This window comes from Chiloscyllium plagiosum, unplaced genomic scaffold (assembly GCF_037043375.1).
Source record: "Chiloscyllium plagiosum isolate Xiang-an unplaced genomic scaffold, Cpla_swu_hap1 HiC_scaffold_14, whole genome shotgun sequence".
NCBI lineage: Eukaryota > Metazoa > Chordata > Chondrichthyes > Orectolobiformes > Hemiscylliidae > Chiloscyllium > Chiloscyllium plagiosum.
The window spans coordinates 58,755,795-58,775,262 of NW_028270152.1; the positions used below are offsets into that span (position 1 = coordinate 58,755,795).

The 19,468-nt window shown below is 39.6% G+C and overlaps 1 protein-coding gene across 13 annotated transcripts in view; it reads right to left on the bottom strand.

The window, feature by feature from the left end:
* Positions 1-19,468, bottom strand: part of chl1b (cell adhesion molecule L1-like b) — a 900,313-nt gene that overhangs the window by 217,955 nt on the left and 662,890 nt on the right. For all 13 annotated transcript variants that reach the window (XM_087994484.1, XM_087994483.1, XM_087994485.1 and 10 more), the window contains one exon: positions 12,920-13,035. In XM_087994484.1, the coding sequence (XP_087850610.1) occupies positions 12,920-13,035 (116 nt within the window). The remainder of the gene's footprint in view (positions 1-12,919; positions 13,036-19,468) is intronic.

Genomic DNA, 19,468 nt, shown 5'->3' on the forward strand with positions numbered 1-19,468 from the left:
AACCCCACCGCCCCATTGGCTGAACACTTCAACTCCCCCTCCCACTCCACCAAGGACATGCAGGTCCTGGGCCTTCTCCATAGACAAACCCTAACCACCTGATGCCTGGAGGAAGAACGCCTCATCTTCCGCCATGGGAACATGCAACCACATGGGATTAATGTGGATTTTACCAGTTTGCTCATTTTCCCTCCCCCCATCATATCTCAGTCCCAAAATTCCAACTTGGCACTGCCCTCTTGACCCGTCCATTGTCTTTCCCATCTATCCTCTCCATCCTCTTCTCCAACCTATTACCTTCTCCCCCACCTTCACTGACCTATTGCATTCTCAGCTACCTTCCTCCCAGGCCCACCCCCTCCCATTTGTCTCTCAGCTCCCCTGGCCCACAAGCCTCATTCCTGATGATGGACTTATTCCCAAAACATGGATTCTTCTGCTCCTTGGATGCTGCCTGACCTGCTGTGCTTTTCCGGCACCACACCCTTGACTCTAATCAACAAATCTCCCAATGAGGAAATTACTACTGTCTGCGATTATAATCTTCCAGCTAATCATAACACCTCCCACATTAGCACAGCTTTCATTCAAAATTACAAATCATTCTAAGTAAAGCATCTCTTTTTATTAACTATAAAGATTTGATGATCCTTGTATTTACTGAAAGAACACCTGTACTCTTTTTGCACTATACATCATCAGTCATCTCCCCAAATGTGAAATTAACACTAGATTTTTAAAACACTTATACCTGTAACTTAGGTATTAATACTGCTTATCCAGTAAAACATGAAGTCTTGGTGTTTGGAACATATCAATGTTGAAAAACGTTTGTATTGATCTTGTAAAGGAGATTATATTAAACATAAAAATGGTTCCAAGGATTACTGTCTGTGGGACACTTTTTTCATCTTGAAAGAAATGCATAAGATAGTCACTTGGTAATACAAAATTTGAGTATTGTCTGTTGAACCTTTTTGATTTGTAATCATCAAAGCAGACACAAGAATGGTAAATTTCAAAGTGAGCAACAATTTATATTGTATGAGAAAGGGAGTCTGACTGGTTTACAAGTTGACTCTGAATAATTGAGGCATTGCCATGGAAAATGCACTAGGGAAGTATTGTTCCCATGCTTTATTACATTTTTTAAAAAAGATGTAGTGCATGGAACTGTTCAGGGGCTCACAACCTGGCTCATTCATGCTTGCTAAAAGCTAAACATTTTCATATGCAGGATGTGGCTCAATGGCAATGGACTGGCATGGAGCAGAAATTTGCAGTCCTCCCTCAGGAAGGGGTTGACCTTCCACTCCAGCCATTCCATCACTTTTTCTCACCGGGCTGTCCATAGTGGTGGTCCTGTTATGATAATCAGATATCACATGGAAGGTAAGCTGTTCGATTGAGTTAAATCCAAGAGACCAAGGTGACTAAGGTTGTCCTTTCAGATTTCCTGTTTGCTAATGACTGTGCACTAGCCAACAGTTTATAGCTGGAAATGAAATGCAGCTTGCAATTGTTCTCCAATGCATACAATGACTTTGGTCCTATAACTATAGCAAGGCAAACTGAAATAATGTGCCATCCTTTTTCATGAATGTGTTGTGTTCATGACAAAAAGTTGTCAGTAGTGGCTCATTTCACTTGCCTTTGCGATCTAACAAATTGTCTATATTAAGGATGATCTTTGGCAGAGTAACTCTACCTTCCAAACTGAAAACTAGAGTGTTAAGCAACAGTACTAAACTCTGTTCAATATATTCTAGAATGCATTCCAGCATAATGCCAAGAATCTCAACTACCTTGACCTGAACTGCCTTGGGAAGCATCTGAAGATCAGTTGGTTGAACAATTACCAGAAACTATGGTGCTTGGGAATGCCATGCACCACAGAGAATTGAGACAGTCACAGCTAGGTTACAATAATCACACAGCTAGAATCCCTCTCACTCTCTTACAAAAGTCAAACTTGCATGGAGAATTTGAGTATGCAGTTCACTCATGGTGGTCAAAGAAAGCACTATAAGAATACATTTGAAGATTTCACTTAGGATTTTGATGACAACTTTGACTCTTGGGAGAAGCTCAATCAGGATCTGGCACAGCCAAAAATTAAAGCAGTCTGTCATCCCTGGAAAACAAGTGCGCAGCAGAAGCAGGGAGAAACTGCCATGACAGGAAATCCTCAACCAACCACCTGTTCAAAACTTGATCTTTTCTATTTGCAGCAGATCCTCCCGGGAGAAGACCAGACTTCGCAGTCACTTGTGTACCCATTGGAACCCTACCAAACAACTAAATGATGAATATATATTTAATCTCAAACAATAAACAATAAAAACTCCATCCATGCATTTCTGTGTCATTCAATTACAGCCCAGACTACACATGCCAATTTTACAATTGTGTAGTTCACAGAAAAGACTTTGGGGTCCAAACGTATTTGAGGACATCCCCTAATGCAATCTCCCCCAGTTAAATAATTAACAATGTATTTTTGTGTGTCATGGTTCAGCTGTATCTCAACTAGCGTTTGGTTATGAAGGAATACTGTGCAGTAGTACTTTAAATTTAACCTTCTTTTCAGGCTGCTAGGCAGAGCCCAGGATGAAATGTTTCATTTAGGTTTCTGAAGAAAAGTTGATTATTAAGCATTTTGTTAAAAATCATAAATGCTCTGACTTCTATTTCAGCAGGTTATTTTACATTAACCCAATAGAGACATTCCCTGTCAGAGTCTTAGACATTTACAAAATATGATTGCTGATAAAAAAATTACATTTAAACAAATAGGTTACCAAAAAATATGGCAATCGTTATACGTAAAACAGGAACTGTGACATGAGGACTGAAAATATGTACTCATTCTACTTCTATAGTTTATTATTGGATATTCCCTGGCATTTCTCATCAGAGAATGGGAAACCTGCATGACATGTGCAGTGTATTTAGCTTTTAAATATTACCAGCTTATCGCTCATAATGAGGCTTATGAACGTAATAAGGTTGACATTGGCAAATAACATATTATTCAGTTCAGGCAATCTGCTCAGAGATGTGTGATGCTTAACACATGAAGCTTTTCTTTATGCAAAACTATCAAGTCTTTACCATTCTTGTGTCTGTTTTGATGATTGCAAATGAAAAAGATTCAACATTGTGTCTCTTTTAGTGCAATACTCTTTAAGCAGATCTCCCTTGAAATCGCTCAACTTGAGGAAGGTTTTCTACTTGTCACTTTCCTTGGTCTTCTCTTATTCCCTGCAAGTCCCCTCCACTTTTTCCATTTCCTTTGAAAATCCTTTTTCTTACTCTTTATCTCAAATTAATCTCACTCTCTTTGTTCCTCCTGATGTCTCTAACATCCGCAGGCTTCCTTTGCTCCAGCTCAAACCCCATCTCTTCCAAACCATTTGATGCTATTTCTATTCATATATAACCTCTCTATCACTGTCCTCCCTCCTCATTCGCTTCACTGTCTTTCTGATCCCTGATATCTTCCTGTGTATTTCCATACACTTTCAGATAATGGAAGGAAAAATTGACAACAGTTCAGATGGCAAAGAGAAAATGTTGAAATGCTGAAAGACCTCGGACTGAAGAAGTGGAAACAAACACATGGAATTAAAATTGGAAAAATGAAACAGCAGGAATGTCTAAGTACCAATGACAGGTCAGGGTTATCTGTGATTCCCTGAAATGCTCGCAGTGGGCGAAAAGGCTCATGATACCAAAAAATACTATTGCAAATGGTAAGGCCTGACGAATGTAAATTTTCAAAGAATATGCAAACTTTAACAGAGGGAGAAATACTGGAAGTGCAACAGCAGCAGCATCCTGAACTGGGAGGAAGGAAAGCTAATTATGATCGTAAAATACCATTTTGTTTTAGAATTTTAAATGAAGATCCAATTATAACACCTACTGTTGGAACATAGCCATGGACAGAAATAGGGTTATTATGAAATAATGGAATAATTAAAGATGGTTAATATGAGGACAAAAGGCCATCCATGCAAAATTTTTAATTTTTTAAATAAGATAAAGTGTGTGCTGGAGAGTAGGCTATCTTTTTCACACTCCTGCATTTTCTTTTCTTACCTCCAACTTTCTTAATTGAACTTTGAAGTTTTCCTATTGAGAGAGATTTCAGTTCTCAGACCATTAGAAGAGAAAACCTGATATTTCACTTTTAGGCCTTGTCTCCAAAGAATAATGAATAGACAATGTGTTATATAATGTTTAAAAACTGAAAGATACACAAAGGTTCAATGTAACTCGATTTGATTTTCTTAGGTTCAGCATCTCAGGCCAGTTGTGTCTCCACCCAGGACCCAACATGTGCTGCTTTCAGTCATTTGAAGTTACATTCTAAGCCATTCACATGGAGTTCACCACACAAACATAAAAACTTTGTCACTATTTCAATTACTTCTGAGTATCTTTGCATGATGCTCATCAATCTGCGGAGGTTACACAATCAGGTTGTAAGTTTTCCCGCTGAGCTGGCAGGTTTGTTTCCAGAATTTCATCACCATGTCAGGTAACATCACCAGTGAGCCTCTGGTGAAGCTCTGGTGTTATGTCCCGCTTTCTATTTATATTTCTTGGTCTCTTAAGGTGCGTGATCTCATTTCCAGTTCTTTTTCTGAGAGGTTGGTAAATGGGGTCCAAACGGATTTGTTTATTGATGGGTTTGATTGCCAGGCCTCTCGGGATTTCCCTGTCTCTGTTCAGCCTGTCCTAGGATGGATGTGTTGTCCCAGTCAATGTGGTGTCCTTCTTTGTATCTAAGGATACTAGTGAGAGTGGGTCATGTCTTTTGGTGTTTAGTTGGTGTTCATGTATCCTGGTGGCTAGTCTTCTGCCTGTCTGTCCGGTGCAGTGTTTGTTACAGTTCTTGCATGGTATTTTGCCAATTACATTTGTTTTGCTAATTGTTGGTGTAGGCTCCTTTAGGTTCATCAGTAGCTGTTGAAGTGTGTTGGTAGGTTTGTGGGCTACCGTGACATCAAGGAGTCAGAGTAGTCTGGTAGCCATCTCCAAGATTCCTTTGATGTATGGTAGTGTGCCTTGAGTTTCTGGGCATATTGTGTCTACTTGTTTGGGTTTGTTGTTTAAGAATTGGTGGACTGTGTTTATTGGGTACCTGTTCTTCTTGTATACACTACATAGGTTTTTTATTTAGGTTACACAATGTGCACCCCTCTAAACTGCAGCTTAGATTATAAATGGATTGATGATTTAAACAGTAAATAGCAAAGTGAATAGTGATTACTCTGAAGATGGACGAGGGAGATCCAGTAGATGTAGTGTACCTGGACTTTCAGAAAGCTTTTGATAAAGTCCCACAAAGGAGGTTAGTGAGCAAAATTAGGGCGCATGGTATTGGGGGCAAAGTACTAACTTAGATTGAAAGTTTATTGGCTGACAGGAAACAAAGAGTAGTGATAAACAGCTCCATTTTGGAATGGCAGGCAGTGACCAGTGGGGTACCACAGGGATCAGTACTGGGACCGCAGCTTTTTACAATATATGTTAATGATATAGAAGATGGTATTAGTAATAACATTAGCAAATTTGCTGATGATACTAAGCTGGGTGGCAGGGTGAAATGTGATGAGGATGTTAGGAGATTACAGGGTGACCTGGACAAGTTAGGTGAGTGGTCAGATGCATGGCAGATGCAGTTTAATGTGGACAAATGTATGGTTATCCACTTTGGTGGCAAGAACAGGAGGGCAGATTACTACCTAAATGGAATCAATTTAGGTAAAGGGGCAGTACAGAGAGATCTGGGTGTTCTTGTACACCGGTCAATGAAGGTAAGCATGCAGGTACAGCAGGTAGTGAAGAAGGCTAATAGCATGCTGGCCTTCATAACAAGAGGGATTGAGTATAGAAGCAAAGAGGTGCTTCTGCAGCTGTACAGGGCCCTGGTGAGACCACACTTGGAGTACTGTGTGCAGTTCTGGTCTCCAAATGTGAGGAAAGACATTCTGGTTATTGAGGGAGTGCAGCGTAAGTTCACGAGGTCAATTCCTGGAATGGCGGGACTACCTTACACTGAAAGACTGGAGAGACTGGGCTTGTATACCCTTGAGTTTAGAAGACTGAGAGGGGATCTGATTGAGACATATAAGATTATTAAAGGATTGGACACTCTGGAGGCAGGAAATACGTTTCCTCTGATGGGTGAGTGCCAAACCAGAGGACACAGCTTAAAAATACAGGGTAGACCATTTAGGACAGAGATGAGGAGAAACTTCTTCACCCAGAGAGTGGTGGGTGTGTGGAATGCTCTGCCCCAGAGAGCAGTGGAGGCCCAGTCTCTGGATTCATTTAAGAAAGAGTTGTATAGAGCTCTCAAGGATTGTGGAATCAAGGGTTATGGAGCTAAGGCAGGAACAGGATACTGATTAAGGATGATCAGCCATGATCATATTGAATGGTGGTGCAGGCTCGAAGGGCAGAATGGCCTACTCCTGCACCTATTGTCTATTGATTAAGATAATAAACTAGCAGAAACAGGTTGAATATACAAGAACATTATACACAATTCAGACTGGACTCCCAAAATTACCATTTACATTGACAGAATAGTAATTATCCATAGAATTTCTCACCCATCCACAATGCCTTCAGACAAACTAAGCTGATTGAAATAAGATACATTAAAAACAACTTCAAAGTCCTCTGAGATAAAATAAATGGCACACAAAGTAACCCTCAAAATAAATGACTTGACCCCTCTCAGTTATTAGGTGAAAGTGAGGACTGTAGATGCTGAAGATTCCTGATGAGGGGCTTTTGCTCAAAACATCAATTATCTTGCTTCTCAGATGCTGCCTGGCCTGCTGTGCTTTTCCAGCACCACACTCTCAGTTATTGTCAGATCCAACTGAATTTTCGAGACACATGTGTAACAAAGTAAGCTGGGTCATTTTTCTGATACATTGAACATGTGATAATCCTATATTTACCCTAATAAGTCACACACAAAAGGTTTAGTTTATTATTATAAACATATTATGAAAACATGCAGCAGCTCTGCATCATTACAGAAGGAAACATGGAGTTTCAAATGGGAGACAGGTTAACAACAATATATAGTACTCTATTAAGGTATAAGTACTACTGTGAAACAAACTAACTGACTGAAAGTAACTCATTGCTCCAAAGAAGACAAACTAGCTTCTTGTAATATGTTTAAACTGCCTCTTGTTCCTGCTCTAATACGCTATTCATGAGATGTTATAAATTGGTGAACAAATCTATTAAATGGTAATAGTCCTATTACAGGGCTATCAAAACTAAATCATTTGCATAGGTTTCCTCAGCAAAAGAAAATATTTGTGCCAGTTCTTTTTCCAAGGTTGCTTATCTGCGAATATTTTCCCTCAGATGGTATCTACAAACATCTTTCTTTTTTAATGCAGTGACCATAATTTGTGTAAAAGTTACTGCAACATAAAAAAATTGACTTGAAAACAATGCAGAGGTAATACACTTAAATAGAAATGAAAATGTTTGTTTCTTTATTAACTAACCTCTGGAATGAAGCAATAAATTTTAACTAGCAAGTGTATGTAAATTTGGACAAGGTACAGAATTAAAAGCCTGAAAATTGGCAGTGCAGCAGGAACCTGGCTCCAACCTGAAGAATTCAACATTGAACTGTAGTGCATTAGGTTACAAATTAGTAACGTCTTTCAGGAGAGGTGGCTTGCTAATTTCACTATGATAACTACTCAGTCATGTTATCATAGCTTTTGAAATCTGGGAGGCTTTATATATTTTGGAGACAAATTTTATAATTTTAAATGTTACTTTCTCACCTTTGGAGTTTTGATTTTGGTTGTCAGATCACCATTGCCTTCACTAATGCTCTTTTCCTGTGGATCTCTGGTGAGGATTAAGATGACCAGCAGCATTAACAGCCTCAGCAGCATGAGTAGGCAGGAAGAACAGCAACAATTGGTTCTTCACAGACATGCCACTCCACAGCCGTGAAGGATGAATAAAGAGGCACAAGATGGAGGAAGCCATACAAACAAGGATGTACATGTATGTTGGGAACTTATGTATGTTTCAGGTGGCTGAGGATGTCATGTTTGCTAATAGTAGGCATTTGCAGCTGACCAGAACACAATCTGCTCTTACATGGAACTAAGTCATTATTGCTCTCAACATTATTGGGGAAAAAAAAGCAATGCAGATGCGGTATTACCTGAAAGATAAATAAAAAATGCTGGAGAAACTCAATTCTGAAGACAAGCCACTGGAAATGGGTAGCATGGTGCCTCACAGCAGCAGGGTCCCAGATTCGATTCCAGCCTCAGGCGATTGTGTGGAGTTTGCACATTCTTCCCGTGTCTGCTTGGGTTTCCTCCAGGTGCTCCGGTTTCCTCACACAGTCCAAAGATGTGCAGGTCAGGTAAATTGGCCATGCTAAATTGCCCATAGTGTTAGGTGCATTAGTCAGAGGGAAGTGGGTCTGGGTGGGTTACTCTTCGGAGGGTCGGTGTGGTTGGGCTGAAGGGCCTGTATCCATACTGTAGGTAAGCTAATCAAAATGTTAACTTAGCTTTCTCTCCACAGATGCTGCCAGCCCTGTTGAGTTTCTCTCAATGCCTTTGCCTCTGGTTCTTCCAGTTCTCTACCAAAGACATTTGTGGGATCTGATAGTTCATAAATGCATAAACAAGCAACTGATGCCAGAGTTTGCAATTATGTCAATTTTGCCAGTGATGCCAAAGGGTGTTTGGGTTTTCTAGCTGGCTTCCCACAAGAGCAAGGCACCTTCAGTTGCATGTGTGCATCAACTAAGACATCCAGGGATTACGCAGGACCATTCATCAACCATAAAAGGGCTTCCACTCCATCAACGTGCAGTCATCTATATGTGTGCAAGATTCCCAGCAGCTGTAGTGATACTTTCAGCCTGAGGTGATCGATCCTTCCCGATCTCTTTGCACTTCAATGCAGACTTACTGGCTGGCTGATTAGGGATATCATATTTATTGCGTAGCTATTGGCACCCATAAGGAATAAAACTGATGAGGCCCAGATATGATGCAATGAAAGCCATTCAACATGGACAGGCAGGAGGCTGGAAGAACACAGCAAGCCAGGCAGCATCAGGAGATAGAGAAGTCCTCGTTTCAGGTGTAACCCTTCTTCAGGCTTGCTGTGTTCTTCCAGCCCCCTGTCAATCCACTTTGGATTCCAGCATCTGCAGTTTTGTTTGTGTCTATTCAACAAGGTCAGTTAGGTTAGTATCATAGAAGAACAGTTCTCTGATTGGACCAGATTAACAGTCCCAATCAGGGAGCCCTGGCTGACAGAAATTAAAAAGCCAGACATCCAGTTCACTCAGAGCTGGTTCCGAGGGAGCTGGGTCAGTGTCAAGGACTCTCCACATGCAAATAAAGGGTGACTTGATAACAGGATACTGGCCTCGATGGAGTTGCATGCTAGAGATGTGCTTCAGATGTCTGGATCAATCTGAAGGTGACCTTCAATTCACCAGCTATCATTTCCAGAATGATTGTAATGTGCCCTACTCTGCACAACAGTAAGGTTTGGAATTGCAGGAAAACCAAAGTGCAGAGCTCTTTAAACAACATTAAAGAGTAGGAAGAAGAACATGATATGATTAAGCTTCCAGTAGCAGCACAGATTACTGTCCAGGATGTGCTCATTCTTGTAAGTTTCATGCAGGTTCCACAAGTCCACCCATCTGCAAAAGCCATTCTGCTTCATTTTTGGAATGCATTGCCAGAATTGTAGTGGAGGTGGGTTCAATTGAGGCACTTAAGAGAGCATTAGGTGATTAATTAAATTAAAACAACATCCAGAGTTCTGGTAAAAAGGCACCAAGTCAAAATGCTCAGAGGGCCAATGCAGACAAAATAGATTGAATGGCGTTCTTCTGCACTTTAAAAATTCTATATCTTACCTCAACACAAAATGATCCAAGTGAAAGCCAAGCATCCCTTTCACAGTCCTCCATAGTTCAACACTGATTCCTGTCTTACCAAATGTAAAAGCACAAATGCCAGGTAACAATCAAAAATGATAAACACTGAAAACATCCACACTGCTTGAAATTTAAGAAACATACCATTCCATAACACACCCTTTTGCCCCTGCTTTTAGTATCATAAAACTTTAGACATTCTCTTCTGACGATGTTTGCTAATTCCTTCGTAGGAATGGGCAGTATTTATTGCCTCTCTGTAATTGCCCAGAAAACAGTTATAAACCAAATACAGTGCTGTATACCTGGAGTCAGATCTAGGCCAGAGCAACTAAGAATGGCAGATTTCACTTCCTAAAAGAAATTAATGTATCACATGGATTTCTGTGGCAATTGACAGTTTGCATACATTGTGGTAGGTCTGTGGTGGATATGTTGGCGAGGATGCTATCATGGAAAGAAGGAGGATAGAGGTGAATTTTTACAGACAACAAAATTTGAGGAGGTGTATCATGGTTCACAGAGTCAAAGATATCTGTGAAATCAAAAAAGGCCTTGCACACAAATTGTTGCTGCTCTCTGCGTTTAACTCGAATTGGTCTTCCTGAGAAGATGATGTCCACTGCATCTCCTGATGGATAGAATTTGCACTGGGTCTCTTGGAGAAGTCTTCAGCCATGGGACAGAGCGATGGAGGTGGATTTTTATAATGACCTTCACTGCTGTTGAGAGAAATTATGCATACAGTGCTTGTATGTACCAATGCTCAAAATCTGATCTCCAAATGCATTCATGCATTCATGGAGGTATATGAGACAATGGGCTTTTAGGCTAAACATCTGGAAGATAGAAGGCCCCCAACAACCTGCTGCCACTGCACAACATTGCCCCTCATAACTATCCATTGCTAGACACTGAACATTGTGGATCAACTCTCATACCTTTGGAGTCTCTCCTCAGTGAGGGCAGATATGCACAATGAAATTCAACTTTGTCCCTTAGGTCTTTATATAATTGGGTGAAGAAAGCATTGCCACATGAAACAGGATGGGCCAGTTCCACCAGCAGCCATCTGAGGAGTAGACTAACAACAAAAACCTTAAACCTGACAGCAAGTTCATGCTCCACAGGGCAGCAGTGTTACCAGCTCTCTTGTATGTGTCAGATATATGGACAATGTGCAATTAGTGGAGACATATCGTCAATGATGCTTCCACAAAACATTGTGAATTCAATGGTAAGATGAGTGCTTCAATGTCAATGTTCACTCTCTCACAGAACATTGTCCTCAGTATCATGTTCATCATGGCCAATCATCTGAATTGGCAGGCAACATTCTCTGCATATCTGACAATTCAAGAACAAACTCTTTACTCTGAGATTCATCATGACAAGCAGTTAGCAGGAAGTTGGAGAAAACATTTCAGTGTTGAGCTTCTAGCATGTTGTTGGAATTTTATACAGCCACATAACTGGACATTATTTCTTCTGAATCCTGAATTGTGCCTTGTCAATATCAGGCTGACCTTTTTGAAGAATAAGGAGTGGGTTTGTGGGTGGCCAGGGCATAATTGTTTCAAGATGTAGGTTTGCTTGCTTAGCTAGAAGGTCACCTTCCAGCTCAGCGAGCAAACCTACATCCAGAACTGCAACCTGAGCTACAAATCTTCTCAAAATTTGCTAACTGTTTCAAGTAAATGAACGCTTTGGTGTCTGAGACAGTTAATTTGATGGTTTCACTCCCTTTGGACATCTCTCATGTCACTTAGACAGTTATCACCTCAAATACATAACTGACATATTAATACCCTTGACAATATTTAGGAAAATAGTTGACATGTGTCTTTTTCATCCTGTTTCATGTGGCAATGCTTTCTTCACCCAATGATATAAAGACCTACAAGACAAGACTAACAATTCTTTTTTTGGAGTTAGTGAATACAAAGCCAGCCGTAGTGCTTTTCACTCGTACATTATTGCACGATTTCTTTTGATTTAATTGAAAGAAGGAGGATGATACTTCATGAGAAAAATGCTCTTATTTCCATGACTACCTTATGCTACTTTGTCATAAATTGGGTCTTAGTTTTACCCCACGCTTGTATAATTGTTCAATTAATATTTTGAATCAACAGTCTTGAACGTTGGCAGACAGTTAAACAACGAACAGGAAGATGAGGCTCAACAAATGTTCCCAACACCAACAATGGGAAACCCCAGGCATTTTAGTGCAGAAGACAGTGTGGTGTATTTATGAAATGAGCTGCTCGAGGAAGTGGTGGAGGCTGGTACAATTCCAACATTTAAAATGCATCTGAATGGGTATAAAAATAGGAAGGGTTTGGAGGGATATAGGGCAAGTGCTGGCAAATGGGAATAGATTAATTTAGGATATCCGGTTGACATGGATGAGTTGGACTGAACGGTCTGTTTCCATGCTGCACATCTCTGTGACTGACAGCATCTTCCCAGCAGCTACAACCTAGAAGGACAAGGGCAGCAGTTGAATGGGAACATCACAATCCACAAGCTTCCCTCCAAGCGACATACTAGATTAATTTGAAACTATATCACAGTTCCCTTATTTCAGTTTGGTCAAAATCCTGGAACTCATGTCTCTGTGGATATATTGACACTCCAAGGACTGCAAAGTTTCAAGAAGGCAGCTCACCACTGTCATCTCTGAGGCAATCAGGATGGTGGCCTTCAGTGATTCCACATTCCATGAACATATGCTTGGAAAAAAATAATTTGAAATTCATACCATCAAGTCAGAAAGCACATTCACACTGTCATCTATGTTTCAGAGGTAAAGGTATCTTAAAACCATATTCAATAAAAATTGATCATTTTTATCTGTAATACTTTCAAAATAGCAATACATCGCAGGCTTATCTCAAACAATATTATTCAATAATACAGAGATAACCTGACCTTATAACCTTCCAGGTGGCCACGAATTTTGTCTTTTGGTACTTCCGACCAAGTGACTTTAATTAAGGTACTGTTCATGATCTCAACAGCAACGTTCAAAGGTGCAGCTTCAGGAACTGTTAAAGTAAGCACAGAATTTGTGTTAAAGATACACAATGTCTGAAAACACTGAACTTGTATTGTTTCATGGAAGAAATTTCGAGAAAACTGTTTGCAATGAAAGTTGAACATGACATTGAAGATAGTGAAATCTGTACAATTCTCAGATGATCCTGAGAATCATATTGCACTCAAATATTATGCATGCCTTGGGGAATTTTAAAGAGAATATAAGTGTGAAGTTTTAAATATGCTTGTCTTTTGTCACTTAAAGCTCATTCATCTTTTGCTGACTGCAATTGCTTGCCTCATGGGACAAATTACTTCTATAACGAGCAATTGCCGGAGGTATAAGGAGTTCAAGAAGACTTTCTGAAGATTAAGCTCAGCTCCTGATTCATGCTCTGTTTAACTGTGTAAGTTAATAAATGATGTTCAAGAGTACAACTATAATGCATGTCACTGACATTAGTTTTAGTTTTCTAAGCTTAGCAGAGCAGGTGGAAAGGGCCAGGTGGTCTACTCCTAACTCTGATATGACTAAATGAAAGCAAAGGGGTCACTCATCACCTTCTCATGAAGCATCTTTACGTCATTGAAAACTTGCTTTTAAATCAGAGTATTGTTAACTGCAGGAAATATAACTTCAGGTTTTAAATAATTGTAAAATATGGTACACAGCCAACTTTAACTGCTGTACATTGTTCACAAAGGAGGAAAAAATACACTCAATCTGATACTGTTTGTGGAAGCAAAAACCAATATTGGTGACCTATTGAAAACATATACTTTTATGTAGACAGGATGTCTTCTTGACTGAAAGAATCTTTTGTGCAAGGTTTGGGTTTATATTTTAAAAAAATTGAATCTTTAGAACAAATTGACAATGGAAGCGACTTTAAACTTGCATAGTCCTCTGGAGACAGGCAGGGCTTTTACTTCAAAAAAACCCAGCTGACAGCCTCTTACACATTTCTTTCATTCTACAAATCACCCTGAAAGAAATGTGACCTCACTTCATCTGACCAATTAATGCACTTCACGGTACACTTCAGGAAATGGACATATTTGTGGTCTAATAGAGCTTAGTGATGTCTTATAAACATGTGCTCTTCCCTCCCAGTTGGACATACGTGTCACAAATAAGTGCCTTCTCTTGCAGTTTTACTGAAACATGAACATACTTAATCACTCCAAAAATTAGTCATCTCACATCACAAACATAAATGTGAACAATTAAAGAGCAGCACTGATTTTGAATTATTTTCATTAAAGAATTTACAAATATTGCATAAGGTCAATATTTTTTTCTCAAGGTTTTGTTTTCTTTTACTTGGGGTCAGGAACCTCAGCAATATCTCATCTTTCACTTTAAAAAATGGCAAGCTACAAAGAGAAAATCCGCTTTATGTTCTATAATGTTACATATTAGGTCAACAGAATACAGAGTCAATAAATTTTCCTTTTTTAAAAAAAGAATAAATTTTCTTCTTTCCTCAAAAGCTGTTCATCAATAGTTCTGTTCATTACAGCACAGCCAACCTTAGTTTTCAAACTTCTTGCAAAAGTCAAATCCCAGTAAGCGATGCCACATTTTAAGGATTCCAGTAAATACAGCTATACACCTCCTGCAAATGTTTCTCCTTAATTTGCAAAATACTGTGCCATTCACATAAAGGAAAGCAACGCTATTATTGATTTCTTGATATCAATAAGCTAACAAATCCCAAGTGACAAAATGCATAAAAAGAAAAACACTTTGTTGATCTCAGGGCTGCTGCATAGAATTCAAATGAAAACTTCAAATCTAGTGATGCAGATTTAATAATTTATTTCTAAAGCAGAATGGATCATGGATTACAAAATCAAACTTTTTCATTCATTTATCAAAATAAATCAAAAGTGGAATTATCTTGTCTAAAAACAACTGAAAGCTCTTTCTTTCTCCTAGCCCAGACAGACATTAATCTGACATATTTTCTTTCAATAAAAGGCCCACTTTAGAAAAAGGCAAACTTGTCCTTATAGAGCATAATTTACAACAGGGGTGTTGTGTGTTTGATGAAACAACTATTATCAGTTTGTGATCGAGATAGAGACCTGCCAACAATCATTGTTTCTGTACTGTGTGTAAGGGCCTGTTTGGTTAACAGTGGCAGAGGGTGAAGTATGTCTGAGTCTGAACAACAAGAGGAACTTGTCTCAGCAGATGCAGGAAATTATATTATACCAGCAGGCGCAAGCGACACTGATTTGGGCAAAATAGAAATGACTATTCGGAGACAAAGAATACAGGTCTGTCGCCATCATGAATTAGAGCTGAACTCCCTGACTCTCTAACCAAGGCTGTACTAAAATGACAGATTGGGTAAGTCTAATCCAGCCTCCAATATGAGTTCTATCAGATCTATTACCATATACAGAATCTCCAACCAAACGTTTTCTGTGCTAATATTTATATTATTTCTGTATTTATCACTGTAATATTAATCCAAATTTCTGATTTGAAAAATCTAAATGGTCTGGAGGGCTGAACAAATTTTCAAAAAATGCGTTCTCTACATATTTTGGAGACTGGCGGGCTGTTAACCATGACAGGTTTTCAACTATTGACGCCATGAAGTTCCACATTGAAACAAACATAAGTGGATAATTTTACTGCAATGAGACAAAGTTCCTCAACTCTCATGGCTGTGAAAACAACATACAGCCATTCCTGTTGAGCTCCCTCATTCATACCCACTGCTCGTGGCTCATTAATGGCACCTGTCAAACACAGTAAACTTTATTACAATGACATGTCTGTAGATACCTGCAATACTGCTTCTTGTTTCGAACATTTCATAGGTTCTGAACTGAACTGTGGAGTCATGATTTTTGATCAGATTGGGAGTGGAGCCATCAGTTTTCTCCAATTGGCAACTCTGATGATAGTAAAGCATGCAGGAGTGGGGCAGACTAATAATTTAACAAGGCTTCATCAAAAAGGATTTGATCATCCGGACCCCACACTCAGCTTCCCCATTCGACTGTAGCTTGGCAAGATGGTTGCATCTTCATAATCTGGCAATGGCTGCAAACTGGCCAAAAGACTTATTGGTAAACTGTTGCCTGTAAGTTTGAGATTGTGAAGAACCTAACCTCTTTACTCAAAAAAATCTCAGAGTTTTGAATCTTTAATTTATAACACTGGGGCTTTTAGTTTTGTCTGACCTAACAAGGTAGAAAGGATTTATGAATCAAGTAGAATTTATTCAGGATTTCATAAATACTTAACAACATGCAGTAAAGCCAACACAAAAACTGCATTCTCCTTCAAGACCCAGGTTCCCTTGAACTTTGCCAGTCCAGGTGATGCCTTTCCTCCTCTCTCCATGAAGGGATGTTCCAACACGGATGATCTTTGTTTAAAGATAGAGCATTACACAAAGTTGAAGCTGCCAAGTTCAAATATTTCCTTATTTCTTTGAAGCCGACAAAGAAACCTTGAATTGCATCAGATATAATTTTAAAAATACCATTGCTTAACCCAGACCACTTTAGGATGACCACAAGCAGTTTTGTTTTAGATTAGATTCCCTACAGTGTGGAAACAGGCCCTTCGGCCCAACCAGTCCACACCGACCCTCCGAAGGGTAACCCACCCAGACCCATTTCCCTCTGACTAATGCATCTAGCACTGTGGGCAATTTAGAATGGACAACTCACCTAAGCTACACATCTTTGGACTGTGGGAGGAAACTGGAGCACCCGGAGGAAACCCACGCAAACACGGGGAGAATGTGCAAACTCCACACAGACAGTCACCTGAGCTAGAATTGAACCTGGGACCCTGGTGCTTGAGGCAGCAGTGCTAACCACTGAGCCACCGTGCTGCCCCTTATGTTTCCGAATAAATTGTCTCATGAGCAGAAACTCAAATCATTATAGTATCCTAAAACTTCGCAACATTATCAAAACCTTAGAGATCCACTTTCAGACACAACTATGACCACATAGTGAATATTTCATACAAGACCCCAGCAATTCCCTGTGATAGTGGTCTGCAACTTTGTTACTTCTATCCATGACAAAAAAATCACTGACAGCAAAAAGGTAATCCTATTTATCAGACAGAAACAGGTTGGTCACACTCCTTCCAATGCTTTGGTGATGAAAGTAGTGGTTCTTGCCTGTGAAAAGCTCACGTTTAATCGCCTTCCACCATCAGGTATGACATCTTCAATCTCCTTTGAGATCCCTGCCCATCACATTAATGTCTAAGTCCCAGAAAATCCCAAGTATTCCAGATGTACGTTGTCTAGCTAGTGCTTCCAATTAAACCTGTTGGACTATAACCTGGTGTTGAGCGATTTTTAAGTTTGTCCACCCTAGTCCAACATCGACATCTCCAAATCTTCCACACAAAAGCCTGAAATGACCAGTCTTTTATCAAACAACAATGGGTAATGTATAAGAGTGAAATTCTGGCAATGCTCAAAATCGGTTTTCATGGCTAACTCACCGGGCCTTAGGTCAGTGGAGGCAGTATCTGAGGAGCAGGAGAATCAACGTTTCGGGCCTGATGAAGGACTTATGCCCAAAATGTCGATACTCTTGCTCCTCGGATGCTGCCTGACCTGCTGTGCTTTTCCAGCACCGCACTCTCAACTCTGAGCTCCAGCATCTGCAGTCCTCGTGTTTTCCAGGCCTTAGGTCAGGTCAACTTTTAACACAATATTAATGAAAGGCAATCCATTCCTGGTCTCTCTTTGTTTGTTTGAAGTTTACTGACTCTGTTTTGGGTACTTGACCATTGTATTGCTGTGACTGATTGTACCATTCAATTTCACAACTGATCCCCTTGTCTGTCAAATTAAGGTTACTGATTCATTTTGGAGAGCACATTCTTGGTTCCCCTAGCACATACTTAGTCACATAAACTTTGCAAACAATGCCCAGAAATCTTTGCATGTCATGAACTGATTTTAGAATAGGAAACTCTTTAACAGCCTTGTGTTTCTTAAGAGTCTGGCATTAATCCATCTTGCATTAATGCATCTTAAGAAGTGGAAAAAGAAATTGCTTGGAAAATTGATAATTGTGTTTGAGGTTTAACTCTTTCACAGTCTGGAGACATTGTACAACTGCATGAACCTTCTGGTCCTGCTCCTCAAGCATCTCCCCATATATTGATACGTTATCCATGTGGCGTAAGGCACCTGTTACTGTTCTGAAATATGGATCATAGTAAATTGGAAAATCTCTGGGATTGAGGTGATCCCGAATGCATTTGCAGTAAAATTTGCAGAGTGACAAATGTAGTAAGCCAAACTGATTGCTCGTCTTATGGAACGTGCCACAACCCATTCTTGGTATTAAGACTCGTCAAAACTCTACATTTAGACATTTTGGATTTCCCTTCCCCTATCTCTTTCTTCCTAGGTCCACACAAATTCTGCTGGATGCATTGGGATTTGCCACAATGTTGCCCAATAACCATTTAGTCGGTTTGGCAACTATGGAAATGAAACTCACTTTGTCATTTCCTCAAGTTGCTTGCGCATGATTCACGAAGAGATAAAAAATCTTCAAGGTTTGTACAGCTACAATGGTTTATCATCCATTCTTGATAAGATGTTGTCCTTAGTATTGTATTTACTTGTCAATTTAGAACACTTCATCTCATGGGAACCTTTCATCTAATATTGCTCCAGTTCTTTAACTACTTGAAGACGTTTGAGAACACAACACATCTTCCCGCTAAAGAGTGAGGTTTCCTGACATAAACAAGCTGTATCAAACTTGGGACAGTTGAATAACCAAGTTTCCTTCGGAGAATCTGGTATATTTTCCAGAACTACGGGTTCTTCACACGAACATCATTGATTGAGTAAAACTATTTTTTTGGCCGCTCTGAAACTGTGTCCCACTTACTCATATTTTCTAGAAGAGACCTCCAGTTTGACAGATGTAGCATTTTGTTGTCACATCTAGGCAGTCTCTGGGCCTGTAAGGCTTTTTTTGTTTCACATCATTGATACTCACTCTTATTAACTGATGTTTCACCTACTCTTGTAATAAAAGCAAAATACTATATATACAGGAATTCCAAACTGAACACACAATGCTGGAGAAACTCAGCACATCTGGGAGTATTAGTCAAGAGGGAAACAGAGCTAATATTCTGAATATGGCTCCTTAACTATTTCTGTGTTGGCAAGTGATGTGATGCTGTTTATTCCTTTCAAAGTGGATATATTCTGTTGGTTTCCTGTGTTCAGCTCTCCTTTCTCCTTTCAGGATTTATCTTTAGCTTATGCTTCCAACACAATTTGAATAACTTTATCCATAGTCAAGTCTTCCTTGTACTATAATAAATCTGCCAATGATTCACCAAGGATTCTAACAACAATTGTGTTTCTTCTGAATTCTGATTTCAAAGCTCCATAGACAGTGTTCTACTAATCA